Consider the following 19,719-nt stretch of genomic DNA (forward strand, 5'->3'; position numbering starts at 1 on the left):
AATAAATTTCAGAGCTCAACAACAGAAAATTACACTAATCAAATCCTCTAATTTCTGCCCAAACCTAACCCATACAAACTTATGAATTTAAAGCTCTAAGCATGCTCAAGACAACCCCAACAACCAAGAACATGCATCACAAACTCATAAACACAACCCACATCATATTTCATGCTTTTACGACAATAATATTCAGCAAGAATCTCAATTAAATTCAAAGAAGGAGAGTTACCTCAAGCCTTAAGCAAGAATTAAGCAAAAACACACCAAAATCCAAGTTCAATCTTCAAGCAATTCCTCCAAATCAAGAAATTGAACCAAGGAGGGAAAGAGAGGAAGAGGGTTCGGGTGAGGGCATGAAACAACCAGAAAAATACATTGATTTTCTTAATAAAATCCAATTTTCCAAGTATAATAGAAAAAAAGGTCAAATGACCAAAATGCCCTTAGGGCTAATGCACACTTATTCACCCACACAAGGGTATTTATGTCATTCCACACTCATTTATTTCCAAATAATTTCAGATTTCATATTATCAAATAAAATGCCAAATAATTCAATTCAAATTGCATTTTGGGCCCGAACCCCGTTCGGCCCGAAATACCCGGTTGTGACTATACCGCGCCAACCTGTCAGAACACACCTGAAAAGACAACACAGGCATACTATATAATAATATAGTTCTATTAAGCACGTAATTATATTAATCTCAACAATTTACCCTTCTCGGGTCATAATTACCAAAATGCCCCTGGCTCACCAACAGGGTCTTTAACATGTTAAATTTCATATAACTTCACATATACTGAACTATATAATAATATAATTCCTCAATTAACTCATAATTATCTAATTAGGGTTTTTCCTAATCCTTTTCTTAATTCTGGGTATTACATTCATGCATGCGGAGTAGATTACACATATCTTGCCGAGCAGTGGAGGTAGTGTTTAAACTAAAAAATATATTTGATTTTGAATAATTAACACACTGACCTGAAGCTTGTTCGAAAAGTTGAAGTAAAAGAAGAACGCTATGAGCCTCCCTAACAATGGCTTTGCAATAAATGTAGCAATCATCAGCAAACAACATATGAGAAACAACAGGAGCACCATTACACACCCGACACCCATGAAGAACACCCCTGGCTTCAAATCTCTTTATAAGAGCAGAAAGACCCTCGGCACACAACAGAAACAAATAAGGAGAGAGGGGATCACCTTGACGAAGACCCCTCCCCGGTGTAATCGGCCCCATCTCACGACCCCCATGAGTAATTGTGTATGAAACCGAAGAAACACAGTGCATAATAAGATCCACCACTCGGTCTTGGAAGCCCATTTTGAGCATCATGTGACGAAGAAAAATCCACTCAACCCGATCATAAGCTTTGCTCAGTAATTTTTTTGGTGTTAATTTAACACTAAATTAAAATTTTTTCATTAGAGATGCTCTTAGTGCCACATTTAATGATAGTGTAAATCTTTGGTGTGTCTTAATGTTGTGAATAATAAAATGAGCATTGCTATTAGATACCAGTAGTGCTTAGTATTTTTTCAATATGTCGCGTTGCGATTGACTAGCGATATTCCATAAAAGCTATTATATTATACTATATAAGACTCAATACTTAGTTAGACCAATAACAATATTGACACGTAAGAAGATACTAGACCGTATTAGTACCCTTTAGCACTTCTCTAATAAAATGGATGCCTTGTCCGATACTTCTACTTTTGATTTCTTCAAAAATTGTAATGAGTCAAAGAGAGAGAGACCCTTCCCTTCCTATTCCACTCAAGTCAAGTCAAGTATAGTGAGAGAGTAGTCTCTTCACTTCACTCTTAAATTAAAATCAATTAAAGAAAATGCAGAGGAAGAAGACCAACTCTTCTCATTATTCTTCTTCTTCAAACCCACTTTCAGAAATGGAAATGGAAACGGAGAATCTTCATTTCAAACCAGGTTCAACAGTTGAGGTCTGTACTGAAGAAGATGGCTTTCTCAACGCATGGTTCCCGGCCACCGTTCTCCGACAACCCACCTCTCCTTTCTCTAACTCTCACATCAAGAAGAAGACCAAGCGTTATTCCAAAACTACCCAAAACTCAAAACTCGTCGTTAAATATCTCTACATGCTTGAAGATGACAACGATAACCTTCTTGTTGAAAAAGTTGACTCCTTTTTAGTCAGACCAAATCCTCCTCCTGATACAGACCCTGATAAGCCCTTTGATCTATACGAAGCCGTTGATGCTTTCCACGACGAAATCTGGTGGACTGGAGTCGTCGTTAATGTCAGAGGTGATGATTATACAGTTCGATTCATCTACCCACCTGATATTCTTCTATGTAAAAGGTCTCAGCTCCGACCTCATTGGGATTGGGTTGATCAGAAATGGGTTCGAGGCAAAAAGCAGGTATTCTTTGTTTGACTCCTAAAGTAACAGTCTTTTTCATAATTTCAATTCTAGGGTTTTGTTCAAGTTTTCATCTTTGTATTGAGACATGCATTTTAGTGTTGAAACTTGACAATGTAGTTTCAACTTGTTTAATGCTTTCTTTTTTTTTTAAAGTAAATAATTATGACAGTTGATTTTTCTAGTTTGCATTTTGGGGTCTTCAAAGGATTCATCTTTGTATTGAATTGAGATGTAATCTCTTGTTTAGTTGAAATATAGTATCAATCAAAACTATCTTTTTTATTTGTTTCAACTTCCTAATTATGGCTTTTTTTCTGGATAAACAGTTTCACTTCCCTATTTTATGTATGTTATAAGTTAAAGTTTTAGAGTTGAAACTTGAAAGATAATATCAAGACTCTCTTTTTATTTGCTTCAACTTGTGTGATAATTAGTTTGTATAAGCGAATAATTATGATGATGCTATGATTGTTAACAGGAACTAAAGTATTCGAAATTCAGATCAGGAACAGCTGTAGAAGTGAATCTGAATCCTGAAAATGTAATCCCTGCATGGATGCCAGCAATTGTGATTGGGGAAATTGATGGTAAAACTTCTGTTGGGGTAAAGTGTAAGAAGAATATTAAAGATCGTGATGAGGGCGTTTTCGAAGTAGATCGGGAGATGATTCGACCCCAACCTCCAGAAACGAGTGATGTTGATAAAGTTTTTGAGGTGTTGGATAAGGTGGATGCTCTTTGTGATTTGGGTTGGTCAGTTGGAGTAGTCACTAAAACTCTTCTAATCAGAAAGTACATTGTTAAATTCGATCATGGGAGGAAGTTCACGACGGAGATGATGTTTGATCGCACTGAACTGCGTTATCACTTGGATTGGATTGATGGGAAATGGGTTGACAAATCAAAGGTGGTATATGTATTAAAAGCTCATGTTATGTTAGCTATTCTTAATTCAGGCTGGACCGAAATTGAAACTTTTGTCTGTGTTTATTTCCCTTTCAGGAGAACTTAATTACACCGGAGAATCGAAAAATATCAACATGTGATGAAGGTAGAAGTATTGGTTTACCAACCTTAAATGGAAGTAGTTGGGGTAGTGTTACTGAAAAAGTAACATCATGTACAACAAACATGGATGAAGATCAAATATCTCCTTGTATTGTTAATTCATCAACATTTGAACTTGAAAAGCTTCAACTTTCAACTGCAGGTACGAATGATTGGTCCTCGGGTAGCTTGTTTAGTTCGAGTTATTTTGGTATGTATGGTAAAGAATAGAGAAATAAAGTAGTTTCACTATGATTTTGCAGCTAAAGCTAAGGCTTCTAGTACACAGAAAGATGACAATAAGTTTACTAAGTCGAACCAAGTAGAAGAAAATGATGATTCGGGTAGGTTAAGTGAGCCTCAAGGAGCACCAGTCCTTGTGAACATGGGCAGCGCGTCTTCTTTGCAGGTATATATGAAGCCATTTTGATAAACCTGAAAAGATAAATCAGAAATCTTCATGATTTTGATACTCTTTAGTAATCTATCTTAGATTTCAGATTTCACTGTTTCTTATTGTGGGTTTTCTCCTTTGAATTTAGGACGGGGATCAAAATAATATGAACCTGAAGCACCAGTCTCCTAACAATGATATTGCTATATCGAACCAAGTAGAGGAACTTGACAATTTGGGCAGGTTAGCGGAGGAGACTCAAGGGACACCAGTCTTGGAGAACACTGGTGGCCCGAATTCTTCTTTTAAGGTATAACTAAAGCTATTTCGATGTACCCGAAAAGATAAATCTTGAGACTTAATTTTATGAGATTATTTTTTATTCTGTACATCAATATTTCTCTTAGATTTAAGTGTTGCTTAATATAATTTTCTTCCTTTGAATTAAGGAGGGGGATCAAAATGATGTGAATATGAAGCACCTGTCTCCTGACAATGATATTGCTAAGTCAAACCTAATAGAAGAAATTGACAATTCGGGTAGGTTAGTGGAGCCTCAAGAAGCATCACCAGCCTCAAGAAGCACCAATCTCGAAACACCAGTCTTTGAGAACACCGGCGACTTGACTTCTTCTTACAAGGTATATCTGAAGCTATTTTGATATACCTGAAAATCTAGAGACTTAATTTTATATTATGATTTTGATGTTGATCATGTTTAAGATAATTTACATCAATATTAATATTTATCTTAGATCTTAGTGTTTCTTATCATAGTTTTTTTTTTCATTTGAATTAAGGAGGGGGATCAAATTGATTTGAATATGCAACACCAGTCTCCTGACAATGATATTGCCAAATCGAACCATATAGAAGAACTTGACAATTCAGGCAGGTTAGCAGAGCCTCAAGGAGCACCAGTCTTCGAGAACACCGGTAGTGCGGCCTCCTTTCAGGTATATCTTAATTTTAAACTATGCTTTTGATTTTGATCACTAGTTTATATCAATTTTTATCTCAGATTTTAGTGTTGCTTGCTAATTATAGTTTTTCTTTTGTCTTTGAATTAAGGAGGATCAAAATGATATAAATATGAAGAACCTGTCTCCTGACAATCACATTGCTAAATCAAACCAAATGGAAGAACTTGACAATTCAGGCACGTTAGCGAAGCCTCAAGAATCACCAGTCTTCGAGAACACCAGCAGTGCGGCCTCTTCTCAGGTATATTTGACGCTATTTTGATATATTAATTTTGCACTATGCTTTTGATTTTGATCAGTAATTTACATCATTTTTATCTCTGATTTTAATGTTTCTTATTATATTTTTTTTCTTCCTTTGAATAAGATGAAGAACTTGTCTCCTGACGATGATATTGCTAAATCAAACCAAATGCAAGAACTTGACAATTCGGGCATGTTAGTGGAGCCTCAAGAAGCACGAGTCATCGAGAACGCCAGCAGCGCAACCTCTTTTCAGGTACATCTGAAGCTATTTTGATCTACCATAAAGTGAAATTTGCAGCCAAGTAATTTACATCAATTTTTATTTACTTATTATAATTTTTCTGATTTGAATTTAGGAGGGTGATCAAAATAACATTGGAGCCATTTGTGAAATAGACAGAAATCGAAAACAACATGAGGGTGCAGTAATTTAAATTATCGTTTATTTGAACTTGAATAGTTCCATTAGAAATTCTTCTAACATGGTATTGTTTACTTTTCATTATCATTTTTCATTGACAGTTAGCAATGTACAAGGAAGTCCTCAAAATCTTCCCATTGTGAGAAGATCTGCAATCTGGGAATTTGTGGATTCATTAGAAGTGTTCAAGAAATTGCCACAGAATCCTCAATTTCAGTTTTTGGCAGCTAAAAATGAAATTGAGCTTGAAGTAATAGCTTTGACTAATAAGGTAAAATTTGCATATGTAATTGACATGATCTCGAAATTGCATGAAGAATCTACTACAACAGATACTGTTGATTCCATAATAAAGCAATTGAACAAATTGCAAAATATGGGATTTGATGTGGAGTTACTAAAGAATTATCTTAGTGAGTTTAAAAGACTCAAACTTGAGTTAGTAGATGTTAAAACCCAACTCATGGAACATATTGGCTATTATAACTAATCACTAATGAGAACCAAACCAAGTCATTTTGATTTTCATTCCTTGGTGACCGATCATGGGCTATTATGTGTTTTGTTTTAAGTGCCAAGGATGAATATGTAATTATGTGTTTATAAAAACTTGTTTATATCATAGGGTGTTTTGTCTTTGTAATATTGTAATTGGCCAGTCAATTATTAGACTTCTTGTAAGTAAATTAGCAAGTTTATAATGTATGTTAAATTATGCTTCTAATTAATTTGTATTATTATGTTGATTTAGTTTCTCAATCTCTTGTACAAAATTGCCATATTATTTTATAGTACAAAATTGAATAATGAATAATGAAATAATTTTGTTTTTGTAAAAGTTATTGATTCGATGTTAAATGGCAATTTGTATTTTATTTTTTAAAAAAATTGTATAACACTATGAGATTAATTTTTGTTAAAATGAGACACCTAAAGTAACTTGGATATCATCTTATGAACAAATTTGTTATACGTTTCTATCTATTCATGCTAGAAAAATTGATTTTACAATTTTGAAATGACTTTTATATTAATCATACAAGTTTATTATGATATTATTGTTATAAAAATGGGATGTACTTACAAATAAAACTCCTTTTTTAAGTATATATATATATATTTTTTTTATAAAAAAATCCCTTAATCAATCAATTATCTTTTTCGATATAAGTAGACTTCTAATTTAAGTGGACTAATGCAAAATATGGATTTTTTTCAACGTCTCTGAAAAAACACACTTGAATAATATCATTCTTTTTCAGTCCATTGTTAGTGACCAGTTTAAACCAATTTTTCCTAAAGATGTAGGAAATAGGATAAATTTTCTTCTTCTTTCGATAGTGCCATTCTTTAAGCACTAAAGTTGTTTCTTGCAGATTTGGCTCAATAACATGCACAATAATACTGTTTTTAACATGCACAATAATACTGTTTTTATCATGTTTTATCTGCTCCTTCTCCCCATCATACAAGAAATTATCTTCCGCAATTTGATTAAGAGGCATACTAAATCGGTTGCTATTCCTCTTTACATCACTCTCAAAAATATTTTTCTGGTAAATGAATATCGGTGGTGAATGTTCTTGGCTACTGATACCGACACCAGGGTTTGCCCTGAGCATAGGGTACACCTAACTCAGGGGCCTAAAAAAAATTTTATCCCCTTTTAAAATTACATATTTTTTTATCAATTTTGAAAAATCCCACATTTTTTTCTAAATGTGAGCCCAAAAATATTTTTTTCCTGTATGATCCACTAAATTTTAGGGCCTGACCGACAGCCATGATATCATTAATCTAAGCCATTAAGGTAGGAGATAGTGGTGGTGGTGGATTTGGTCCATCCACAATACCTCTTTTATGGTCTTCACTTGACGATGATGATGCTCTTATTTTTCTTGAAAGTAATTGTTGATGACATACCTTTAATAAAGCACTAAACCTTCTCCATGATTGACCTAGTTTTTTAATTCTCTCAAGTCTAATTTTTTTCTCATGCTCAGAAATTCTCATGACTAAATCTAATAGTGTAATTGAAGCCTAGAGTTAATAAAGCTTTACAGAAATATATATAGGAAAGTTTATGAACGTGTAGTTAGATTTCTAATCGTATTAGAACTAGCTTAAGATTTAATATCTTATATATTTAATTTAAAATTTGAACAATCATAAATCTATCTTTATAAAATTATTAATTTATTTTTTTTCGTGTGAATAATTCTTTTCATTGATTATTGATTCTCCTAATTTAACATTTTTTTAAGCTAAATACTACATTGATATATATAGAGTATAATTTTTGCTTAAATATGGGACGAATGCTTATATTCTATTCTAATTTATTCTTAAAATATTACATAAAAATAATTAGAACTATTAAAGTCACCTACTTTAAAATCTATCTTATTAAATTAAGAAAAAATGTGAAAAAAAATAGAGCACAAATTCAAACCAGTAAGACTAGGCTTAATTTAAAAAAAAAAAAAAAAAAAAAAAAAGATATATATCTTTATATATTAAAAGTGTCTATTTAACTGTAATTGTTTTTTTTTTTAACTTTTCTTTTTTTTAGACGGAAAGCTAACGACCGTTAACTATTCTTCTCTAAATTTAACGATTATTTTCAATGAAGTATTAGATTAATGAAGTCTTTATATATTAAAAGTGTCTATTTAGCGGCAATTGTTTTTTTTTTCTTTTCTTTTTTTAGACGGAAAACTAACGACCGTTAACCATTCTTCTCTAAATTTAACGACTGTAAAAAGTGCTTATAGATTTATTTAAGATTCTAAAGAAATGCCCCAACATGGTAACAATCTGTGGAAAACTTATTGGAATATTCTACTTCCTCCTAAGGTGCTGCACTTTGGATGGAAAGCAATCACGGGCTGCTTACCAATAAAAACTCAGTTGCAATCCAAGCATGTCAATGTTGATCGCCTCTGCCCGTTCTGCAATAATGAAGCTGAATCCATCATCCATGTTCTAGTAAAGTGCACCTTTGCAAATTCTTGCTGGAATAGGTCGGTAATCAGCTTTACTCCCAACAACCATGCTGAATTTAGCACTTGGTTTGAAGAGCACACAACAGGCAAGGATGAAAGCATCGTGAAAGAGATTCTTATGATCTCTTGGGCAATCTGGAATGCCCGAAATAACATGGTTTGGAACAAGAAGAATAAGTTGGCGGCTGAAGTAGTTAAGTCTGTAAGAACTACCCTTAATCAATGGTTTTTTGCTCATCAAAGAAGAATGGAACCTCTCCTTGTTTTCAATGAACAAGCTGTAGAGGCTGAGCACTGGATTTCACCTGCGAATGATACGATTAAGGTCAATGTAGACGGAGCAACTTTTGAAGCCACTAATTCTTTCGGGTATGGCTTTATTGCCAGGAGTGATGGTTCGTTAATTGAGGCAGTTTCAACTGAAAAAATTGGTAGAGTTACACCAGAAATTACTGAAACTGCAGGCATCAAGGAAGCACTAAGTTGGATTAAAAGTAAAGGATGGCAAAAAGTTTTACTGGAAGTCGATTGCTTAGTTGCTGTTCAAGCAATTAAGAGTTCAACTCACCTTCCTTCAGCTTTTGGGCTACTTGTTCAAGACTGTCAACAACTTTTGGCGGCTTGTTAAACGTTCTGCTAACAAGACAGCGCATTTTCTTGCGAGATGCTCTTGTTTTTCGTCAGTTCGTGTTTTTTATGACTACAACTCACCTCATGAGCTTGTAGAGATTGTTAAGAATGATTCTTATTAATAAAATGATAATTTTCCATTCAAAAAAAAAAAAAACATTGTAAAGCTGAGCTCTAGCTTTGGCAATCTTCTTCACCTGGCTACTAATGAACCCAGCCAAGCCACAGCCATTTTTGTCAAAAAATAAATATGAATCTATGCCAATTGCCAAATATACCATTATTAATACTGTTTATTTTCAGTATAGATAATCTAACACTTATTTAGAAAATATATAGTTTTTTTTTTCTGGATTTTAATCAAAATTTCCACTAAAAACCGTGCCACATTAAAAAGGATTACAATGCCAATAAAAAATAAAATACAAAAACAGGCTCTAAATGGGGTCAAAATTTGCATTTGGCCTTAATAGCCATTCCTAGCTGATATGTTAACAATGAACAGGACTAAGTAACTTGCTTCATAAGCTCCTCCTCCATACACAAATGGTGAAGTAGATTATGACTCCTGCAACAACCAACTTTATCAACTCCTCTAATCTATGCTCCACTCTTTTTGCTAATAAAAATATTGAGCAGAAACACAAGTCTTACTTACCGATCAGTCGAGATCATAACAGAACGAACCAGGATTAGCTTGCCAAACAAACAATGTCGCTTTTTGTATAAAACTCTTCTATACTTCTTTTCTATCTCCATTTTTCACAAACTTACCGCGTTTGGCCATGGAACCAGGAGAGGCTTTTTTAAAACCTCCATTCTTTCCCATGTTCGTATTTCTCTTTTGGCCACTTGGAGGCCCTTCAAATTTTCTCTTCTGACCTCTTTGTGTTCCTTGATCAAATTTTCTCTTTTGACCACTTTGAGGCCCTTGATCAAACTTTCTCTTCTGACCACTTGGAGGCCGCCCTTGATCGAATTTTCTCTTCTGATCAAATTTTCCTTTACTAAATTTATTACTTCTATCAAATCGACCTCTCATTGATTTTCCATTCGTGCTAGGGCCATCTTTATTTTCCCTTCTCTTTCCATGTGCCGATTGGTTCCTAGGTTCTGTATCCAACTCGTTCTGACCCTTCTTCTCATGCCTGAAATTATTATTTAAGAATAATATGAAAGTTCAAAGTTAAAAGCAAAAGTAATAGAGAAGATATAAGAACATATTTAGTTTCGTAATGGAGCTGGAGGAGACCTCTTGGTAGAATGTTGTGTTTCTTTATCAGTGATGGGTTCGGCATCATCTTTGGGATTTGTCTTGGCATGGCGATTCTGCAGTGTTTAACACAAACAAAAAAAAACACACATAAATATAGTTACTCATTGGACACTGACACCCAATTTCGGTACCCAACATCGTTCAACAGTGAAATGTTTCATATATGAAGAAAGAAATATCCAACTGTTTTTGACAAAAAGTTTGAAAGAGCCACCAAAAGAAAATCAGAGAACAGGATTCAAGTTACCTCCATTACATTCTTCAGAAAGCGTCTATATCTATCCGGAGCAGCTGATGTAACTGAATTAAACCCACACTTCCGGATCATAATCTCTATTATGACAGTAACCTGTGGATAGAGTATGATGAATTAGATATATGAACAAGTCAATTTCCTCTCCCTAAAAGGCTAAAACACACAGAACTGTCTGGTGTTGCAAGCAAAAATTTGGTGTGGAATTCACATACCTTCGATCTGAAATGGTTTCTTGAAACAGCAGACCATAGTAGAATTTCTTTGAGAATATCAGGAAGAAGATGCTGCAAATCCCTACCCTCTAAGCAAGAAACCAATACTTTCACAAAACCCAGAACAGCCTATAAAATGCAAAGCAACCAACCCCTTAGAACAAGGAATGTTATTCAAAACAATATTAAAACAACTTTCTTCATTCAATTTACGAGTATTTTAATAAGAAATCTAAACTAAATTGATCATAATGTAGCTTAGATAGCACTAACTTTTACAACTTCGACAGATTTTCCCTGCAGCAAAGTTAAAATAGAGGGGATAAGATCTGGCATTGAACGGTAAATATCCGTATCCTTGTATATCAGCATTGATAGCACCGACACAGCTCCACTCTTTACATGCGGAGATGTACCGGAAAGATAGCCCATTACCTGAATTTGAGCACAAAAGACAGTGACATAGGAAGGAACTTAGAGAACCATCTTGAAGAAACATCTTAATGAGATAAGAACAAGCACATTTAAAATAAAAATTACTAATTTCTGAAACTGAATGTCCAATCAACACTAAGCTCAATGATGAACTGTAATGGGTCAGATTCAGTGGGTGCTTTCTCAGTTGGGTTGATAAAAACATCTAAAAACACACACCCATCTAAAATTTGTTAAAAATCACCCTAATATATCAATTATTGAGTGTCAACACTTTTTTCTCCTTAAACAGAGCAATACAACAACATCAATGGTCAGTTGAAGTCACTATGCTTCCATACTCAATAGATAAAGTAACAAAAGCATGAAAGCTATGCACTGACCATGTTAATTAGTTTCTGGTAAGGCGTATCAGAAGATTCAGAAGAGAGAGATGCCATGTCTCTCAAGGTGGAACCTATCTCAAGTAGTACATCATAGCCTGCTTTCCTTACATCTTCTTCCTTGGCCTACACATTATTACAAAATCCATTTCATGTGTCACAATCGTCTAAAATAAAATTTTCAGATGATACAAAATAAACAAATATACATAAAAGAAATTAAACTAGTGGTAATAAAATATTACAAGTAAGAGTGTTGAAAACAATACCATACAAAAAAAAAAAAAAAATAGAAGTATCTAATCCCTCCACAACCACAAGTCTATAATACCAAATTGGCAATGTGCGACCCAATATTTAAATTCTTGAATGAAGAATTATGGTTTAAAAAATGAAAAGAAAAAAAATGCAACAGAAACATTAAGAAGCTTGTAACTCTTCATACAAACACTGGAAATGTAATGGCATAAGAAGAATGAAAAGAACAATTGTAACCATAAATTTAAGTGAAAAAATAAACAAATACAAAACAGTGAATCAAAAAAATTCTTAAAACGGTTCTTACATCCTTTAGTGTAATTATAATCTCATTGACAATGAGAAAAGCCTTTGCATTTTCTTCCTCCGAGTCTACCTGCAGGACCAGTACAAAATATTCAGTCATCCAAAATTTAGATATAAGGTTACATCTTCAGAAAAATACGGCACAAATAATAATAATAACAATGGCAAGACTAAACAAAGAGTAAGACTACTACGTCTTTAAAAGGATTCTACATAATATTAAAAAAAAAAAAAAGTTTCGAGAGACATCTATATACAAAACCAGAGCAAAGATATACAATGACACAAAAAATAAATAAAAAGTTGGTCCTATATATTTATGCCTGACCTTCAATGTGTAAACCATTAAAGGATGAAAACAAGCAAAGCGACTCCTTAGAGTAGCAACATCAGTTGGAGATTTAAAGCCTAGTAAGAAATCAATCAGCTCAGAAAATCGAGATGAACAAAACCAAGCATGCTCCTGCACCATGTCAAGTAATAGAGAAGATAATTCAATTCATTTGTGTGTGAGAAAGAGAAACAGAGAGAGAGAGAGAGGTTAGAGCTATGAATATGTACAGACCCGCAAAATTCTGCTCAGAGTGTGATAGGCTTGATGATGACCAATGTCACTGATGACCTAAATATCAAGTATCCATGCAAAATTTCAGCTTAAATATAGCAGTTACAGCAAGCATAAAATCAAGCACAACAAATCATCACATGTAGCTATCGGAACTTTGATTACCTGAAAGCTGCTCTTAATAAAGTTATAGATTAAATCAATAAGGTCCTCTTGGGCTCCTTCAACAAAACAAGATGCAAGCTCTAGAATAAAACATCTGAAAAAACCCAAACAGAAGAGTTTCAAACACTATTATTATTGCATTTAGACATTTCTTTACTAAACAGAGCCAAGTCATCTGTAAGATTCTATTTCTATGATATAATGGTGTTATATTAGAGGAATACACTTTGGAATGCACAAAAACAGGTGACATTTACTTAGTTCTAAACCCCTAGTGTATAATATGATGATTTAATCATCAAGTATTATTCAACTATCACTCAGGCAAGGGAAAACACCAACTTAGCATATTTACCTTTGAGCATCTTTCTCCATGGCGTTTGTATTCCCTGGTTCTTTGTCAGCCAGTTTGCTTTCATTCTCCGACACTGGTTTTCCAAACTCGCCACTTTCATCAATGAACCCAAACTGCTCAAGGAATGACTTGAAAATCTTTTTGGTTACAGAAGGATCAGTAATAGAGGTCAAGCATCCAATAGCGTCCTGAAAATAAGCGAACAAGAACACAAGTTTACTATACTGACTCATATATCATGTAAGTTAACAGAGAGAAAATCGCAAGCAGAAAATTTGAGTGCTACAAATGGCCTTTGAAGCCAATTGGGTACAACAAAAGGGACAATAAAATGAAGCTATTAAATGAATGTTAAGATTATATCTCATCTGAAACAAGATCTAAAATAATGGTTGAAAATAAATTTAAGAAGTATATGAAGCTTCTTAGAGACGATATATGAAAGGGATTGGGGAAAAAGTGAAAAAGAAGTCCTCACATGTGAATTGAATATCTAAAGTGAAAAATACACCCAAGCAATCAAAACATTTCATTAATGGCTAAAATATGGTAGGTGGTAAGACCTTCAAAAATGAACGCTTCTCAGGAGGTGACTCAAGAAACTGGTCTGTTAAAGCCCGAACCAACTTGTTGGAATATGATGCTAAAGTCTTCAAATTTTTTGTTGCAACTTTCTTTGAATAAGTTGGTGGACAGCTGAGCTTTGAAACAGATTCTAATGACACACATGACTCTGACACATCAGCTTCAACTTTTTGGCTGAGTGCATTTTTGTTCTGATTAACTATAACCTTCCAAAGGAAAAAAAACAGAAAAATACATGAATAAAGCGATAAATTATAATTTGAAAAAAGACAAAGGAAATTAAATTCTGACGATCTTCAAAAAAATGTCACCTGTAATGCAACAGCAACGTTTTCATGCATATGCGAATTCTTTTTGAGAAACTTAATTAAAACTTGAGCCAGAGGTCCAACATTTTGGCAAAAATCAGTTGGATGCTGACAAAAAGAAGGGAGCAATCCCCACAGGTCATAAGCACGAGATTGTAAATTCTGACCAATTGTTGTGTCTTCAGCTGGAAGACAAAAAGAGTGGACAAACAAAGAATGAAAATAAATATAAGATGCAAAAATTGTTAAGTGCTTAAATGACTAATTATATTACAAAAAGGCCAATATTTTTTAGTTATACTAACAAGGAAACACCCTGGAAGAGTGGTTCCCTTAATAATAGCTCCACTGCAAACATACCACTTTTATCTTTAAGGTATTCACAAAAACTAAAAAATAATTAATAAGCAATGAAAACCATCACTAATTTCTTTTTCATAAGAAACGGAAAACCATTACAGCTTTAAGTATCTCTAACACAACAAAGAAGCAAAATTGATTTCAGCACATTAGCACCACAGTGCAATGCACAAGAAACACATCCAAGATTAATTGTCATGACAATTATAAGCATTAAAGCTCCAATTGATGTCAAATTGTTAATAAGGTCTCCACTCTATAAGAAAATACCTTTACGACTGGCTTGCTGAAAGGATTTTGCAAGAGGAATGACACGATCTATGTAATACTCCAATGACGCTCCAACAATATATTTTTTCAGAATGGGCACCAACCAAACATTTGAACAGGTGAAATCATCAGTGTTAACGGATATAGGCACATATGATAATATTTTCTCAGGTCCCATAGCAATTACAGCAGATCCAATACAGCTCTGAATCTGAAAGGAATCACAGTAAATGGTTTTCACTATTACCAATCAAAACTGGAAAACAATTTCGTGTAGCTACTAAAGCCATCAGTCTAGCATAAAAAGTACAGAGAAACACAATGCATCATTCGCAAGAAGAATCCAGATTAGCTCATTATTTTCTTTTTTATTTTTTCCATTTTCTAGTTTTACAGGAAACAGATTTTAGTAAAACTACATGTTTAGACTCAAGAAGTTGATATTTATATCAAAGACTTCAAGATAACTGGGTCTTCTCCAAAGCTATTTATGTGAGACTTATAAATACACAGGTCATTCTTAAAACAGATTGTGAAGCGTGAAGTGAAATGAATATCTGAACCTATATATCAATTATGTTGTGCAAAGTTACACTATAATTACATGTCTGTTTAATTAGATGCAATGACTTGAAGTTGAAAGAAATTCTCCAATTCAGAGCTAATAAACAACTACATGTGAACATGGAAAAACACAGTAAAGTTAAACTTTCAGCTGTTATACTACATAAACACCCGTTAATGTTGGAAAGAAAACAGTATCGTACTCCAACTTACATGAACAGTGTTGAATTTACCCCCACTAGCAAGGGTCATCATGTCAGCGAGTTTGAGCAGAATATTTTTCATATAGTTACATGAGATCCCTCCTAAAACCAATGATAAATACAGTAAGCAGCAATCAGCTAGGAAAATACACGAGTACAATAATACTAGAAAGAGACAATCATTGTGACAACTAAAATGAAATGCATGGTTACCAAGTTTAAGGAACAATGCAGATATAACAGCCAAAATATGCTCATTAGGTTGTTCCTCACAAGTCATAAGAGAACTTTCCAAGATAGCACAAGTGGATTTTATTGCAGCTGCTTCAATGTTCTCGTTTCCATCATCTTGAAATGATTGAGTATCATCAACCAACTGACTTGTTTGGTCCACAAGATGACTTATTACCTCTTTCAATATGAGTGCAGCATGTGATGCAATTGAATCTTCAGAATTCAGAAGTGCTGAATCATATCATAGATAAAAAACGTAAGAGAGCCTTTAAACAAAATCAACCTTTTGTATATCAACATAGACGAGCTACTTTTATGCCAACATGTGTTTTTCCATAAGAAAGAAAAAACAAAAAACAATGAGAAAAATGTATATATGAGTCTTCCACTAAATCTCATAAAAAATTAGCAACTCACATAGGTTCCCTAAACAAAATAAACTATGCAAATACCTGCAACAGATTCACAAACTAGCGAAAGACACTTAATATATGAGCTTGCTTCTCCAGTACGAAGTATGTCGAGAGAACGTTTCAACAAGGTTACAGCAGACTTAACGGTATCCGCAGGATTCTTCTCTCCTAAAGAGATATATGATGAAAGAGAAACCACAACATCCTCAGTGCTAGGTGCAATAACATCAGCTTTTACAGTGTCAAAACATGTTTCAATGGTTTTAAGAATGTGCCTTGTGAGCAGTGAGAACTGACATTTCATGAGTTTCTCTACATCAGAAAGAACTTTTGACCTTGTTTTCATGGAAAGAAAAGGTACAATAAGCTTCAACATATTTAGCATGTGGAGAACCTCCACATTTTTAGGTTCTGACAACAGATCATCTTTAGATCCATCAGAGCCCCTTAAGTTACTTAATTCAACCGCCAAAGGCATGTAAGATTTTAGCATAGACATCACCAATTTGCTCGCTTCCTTGATAACAGTGGAGCTATGTATTGACTTAAAAACCTTCTCAAGACATTCTTGCGAACATCTTCGTACCTGTAAAAATCATGAAAAACATAAACATGAAAATACTGACCAGTATCAATTTTCTCAGTTGTTTACAATAGCCACCCAAAAGAAAGTGATAGTCTGATAAAATAAAAGCACGCCTAGCTGTAATAGGCCTCTACAAAGAAGCACAAACCCACCAATGTCCAACCCATGTGTAGAATATGCATGCTCAGACATTATATTCGACCCATGACCAAATGGTCTCCCACAAGAAATTAAAACCATCATTAGGCAAGCAACAAAGTCACACGTTATACCCAAATCCCTTGCATCATTGTGCTTTAACATGAATATATACTTTATGAAGAACCATAGTTCATACCAATCCTATGCACTCCAAATATTTAAATCAAATATACTTAAAAGAAATCCCATTATACGTACTTCTTTCAAGTATACTATTACTACTAAAGCATTTTCAACAATCAGTTCATACCAATCCTAAGCAAGTAGAACTCATCTATAAAAATAATAATAATGGAAATATTTATTAACGAACTAACTTTTTTAAAAAGAAAAATTATTTCCAAAACAACCTCAAGGTTAACTCCTACGACTCAAAAAATTACACTAAGCAACCTAAATTTGTGTAAAATCAGTGAATGTATTTGCAAATTTCACACTTTCATGTTGTTAGTTTGGCAAATTACACAAAATTTAATGCTTTGATAATGTGCCCTCTCACTGAACCTACATTGGGTGCAAAACTCTATCAAATTTATAAGTCCCAGAAAGGAAATCATACTCAACTACTCAAGCCTCTGACCCTTCATCGGTAATTCAATTTCATAAGAACATAATGGATTTTATAGCTACTACAAATTACAACCTGAGTTCTTATAAACTATAGCAATGGTGAAGCGATTCATTTTATCAGTATAACAATATTTCAACTCAGAAAAAGTCACACATACCTTAGGGCGTTTGTCAACGGAGAATTTAAGCAACGTTTCAAATCCCAATTTCACAGAAACCCAATCCTCCAAATTACAAAAACCCACCAAAGCCCCCAAGCACTTAACTCCAGCCCTCACAGTGGCCACACCAAGCCCTTCCTTCTCCCTCCCAAGGAGCCTAACCAACACCTCCACGGCTTCCCTCGCCTTCTCAGCCTCAATCCCCTGTGACGGCACAAGCGGGAGAACAATCGCGAGAAAAGCTAGAAGCGCAGCTACAGCGGTGGGGTCCAAGGACTGTGAGGAAGCAGAGGAAGCGTCATCAATAGCAGTAATGACAGCGGCAAAGTAAGCCGGAGAAGTGAGTGGAAGAGATTCGGCGGTGAGAATGGAACGCATGGCGGCGGCTGTAGCGAGGAGGTGGCGATGCTGTGCGGCCGTGGACTTTGCGTAACGGTCCATGAGTTGTTGGCAAATGTCGGAGGCATCGTTGAATGAGTCAGTGTGATCTTGGTCGAGCTCTTGGTCTTGTTCGGGTTTATCGTCCTCCATTGTTGTCTGGTTAAGGAGATGAGAAAGAGAAGGGTTTTGGAGTCGGAGGTTTTGGAGAAGCAAATCAAATCATTGTTAGAGTTTAAATGGGCCGAATTCAGTTGTTTGGGCTGAGAAAGCCCATTTGCTTTCTGCTATGGGCTTAGCCCATTAAATTCTACTTTATGGGCTGAACTGAACCCAGCTATTATGAGAGGAAATTAGGGATAAGTTGAAAAATACTTTTTTTTTGTTTCCATTAATCAAAAATACTCTCATATTATATTTTTTAAAAATATACCCACTTTTTTGAGTGGGTTGCCCAATATACTCTCACTCTCTATCATCTTTAAAAGTGAGTATATCTTAAAAAATATGAAAATGGAGGTAAAAATAAAAATAAATAAAGTTACCCACTTTTACATATGAAAACAAATAGACCCCAATTAGCTTAGGACAAGGCCTATTTATCATATATATTTGGGGTAAGTTGAAAAATATCACATTTATTAATCAATTGATCAAATTTATTTCTAATTTTATATTTAATTGAAACATACCTCTTTTTATATGTATTGTACCCAAAATACCCTGATATAAGAGAGTCGCATGGAGAGTATCTTGAAGTGTCAGAGGCAACATTGGTACAATATTTAAAAAAAATAGGTAAAAATGATAGACTTTAAAAAAGATGGTAAAAACAAAAGAGAACAATATAAAAATGGTATAGAGTGTCATTTCCTCAACAAATAGACCCCAATTAGCTTAGCACAAGGCCTATTTATCTTATATATTTGGATAAGTTAAAAAATACCACATTTATTAATCAATTGATCAAATTTACCTCTAATTTTATATTTAATTGAAACATATCTCTTTTTTATATGTATTGTACCCAAAATACCCTGATATAAGAGAGTCACATGGAGAGCATCTTGAAGTGACATGGGCAAAATTGGTACAATATTTAAAAAAAATAATAATGATAGACTTTAAAAAAAAAGGGTAAAAATAAAAAAAAAATAATATATATATATAGAGAGAGAGTGTAATTTCCTAAAAATAATTATTTTGATGCAAAAGCATGCTATACCTATTATAGTGGATTGAGCAAAGATAGCATGATTCTAGACTAAACATATGAGATGTGAGCCAATGAAAGGCATGATCAATGGCCTTAAACTATTAGAACTTTCATCTCACTTATGATCTTTATGTTGATTTGATAACCAAAAGAACTAAAATCAAAATGGGTATTGAGAAAAGAAAGAGTAAAGGAAGAATTTGACCACCATCTTTTTTATTATTTATTTTTCTTAGAGCCATTGATCATGCCATGAGTCAAAGACCATGATAGCTAAATTAAATGCCAATTCCTTGACATAATGATGATAA

At 34.0% G+C, this 19,719-nt stretch overlaps 2 protein-coding genes across 6 annotated transcripts; one reads left to right on the forward strand and one right to left on the reverse strand.

The window, feature by feature from the left end:
* The first annotated feature begins 1,710 nt into the window (after positions 1-1,710).
* Positions 1,711-6,241, forward strand: LOC115709969 (DUF724 domain-containing protein 7). Of its 4 annotated transcripts, none has more exons than XM_061111576.1 (11): positions 1,711-2,419; positions 2,901-3,329; positions 3,425-3,632; positions 3,733-3,878; positions 4,012-4,173; positions 4,313-4,504; positions 4,664-4,819; positions 4,935-5,087; positions 5,214-5,345; positions 5,449-5,512; positions 5,615-6,241. In XM_061111576.1, exons 1-11 carry the CDS (start codon positions 1,868-1,870, stop codon positions 6,001-6,003), a joined length of 2,583 nt encoding a protein of 860 aa, XP_060967559.1. In that variant the 5' UTR covers positions 1,711-1,867; the 3' UTR covers positions 6,004-6,241. The 4 variants fall into 4 exon arrangements, with proteins under 4 accessions (XP_060967559.1, XP_060967561.1, XP_060967560.1 ...); XM_061111578.1 differs by having other exon boundaries at positions 1,737-2,419; positions 5,220-5,345; XM_061111577.1 differs by having other exon boundaries at positions 1,737-2,419; positions 4,667-4,819.
* Positions 6,242-9,379: 3,138 nt separating this feature from the next.
* Positions 9,380-18,406, reverse strand: LOC115709666 (uncharacterized). Of its 2 annotated transcripts, XR_004010267.2 has the most exons (19): positions 17,812-18,406; positions 16,336-16,882; positions 15,863-16,114; positions 15,660-15,751; positions 14,883-15,093; positions 14,256-14,437; positions 13,923-14,150; positions 13,360-13,547; positions 13,005-13,098; positions 12,840-12,896; positions 12,603-12,737; positions 12,276-12,344; positions 11,711-11,836; positions 11,166-11,327; positions 10,893-11,021; positions 10,672-10,773; positions 10,401-10,477; positions 9,807-10,296; positions 9,380-9,716 (listed from the first exon to the last, which is right to left on the reverse strand). XR_004010267.2 is itself a non-coding variant. In XM_030637825.2 (18 exons), exons 1-18 carry the CDS (start codon positions 18,343-18,345, stop codon positions 9,885-9,887), a joined length of 3,597 nt encoding a protein of 1,198 aa, XP_030493685.2. In that variant the 5' UTR covers positions 18,346-18,406; the 3' UTR covers positions 9,380-9,884. The 2 variants fall into 2 exon arrangements, 1 of the variants encoding a protein (XP_030493685.2); XM_030637825.2 differs by having other exon boundaries at positions 9,380-10,296.
* Between the last annotated feature and the right edge of the window lie 1,313 nt (positions 18,407-19,719).

This window comes from Cannabis sativa, chromosome 3, assembly GCF_029168945.1.
Source record: "Cannabis sativa cultivar Pink pepper isolate KNU-18-1 chromosome 3, ASM2916894v1, whole genome shotgun sequence".
Lineage (NCBI taxonomy): Eukaryota > Viridiplantae > Streptophyta > Magnoliopsida > Rosales > Cannabaceae > Cannabis > Cannabis sativa.

Excerpts from the sequence above, each read along its gene's own strand:
- LOC115709969 (XM_061111576.1), top strand. The coding sequence starts at position 1,868 with ATGCAGAGGAAGAAGACCAACTCTTCTCATTATTCTTCTTCTTCAAAC. Across the intron at positions 3,633-3,732 it reads GCTTCAACTTTCAACTGCAG|CTAAAGCTAAGGCTTCTAGT; the intron begins GTACGAATGATT and ends ATGATTTTGCAG. Across the intron at positions 5,346-5,448 it reads GCAGCGCAACCTCTTTTCAG|GAGGGTGATCAAAATAACAT; the intron begins GTACATCTGAAG and ends ATTTGAATTTAG.
- LOC115709666 (XM_030637825.2), bottom strand. The coding sequence starts at position 18,345 with ATGGAGGACGATAAACCCGAACAAGACCAAGAGCTCGACCAAGATCAC. Across the intron at positions 13,548-13,922 it reads AGAAGCGTTCATTTTTGAAG|GACGCTATTGGATGCTTGAC; the intron begins GTCTTACCACCT and ends GCTTATTTTCAG. Across the intron at positions 11,328-11,710 it reads ACCAGAAACTAATTAACATG|GTAATGGGCTATCTTTCCGG; the intron begins GTCAGTGCATAG and ends GCTCAAATTCAG.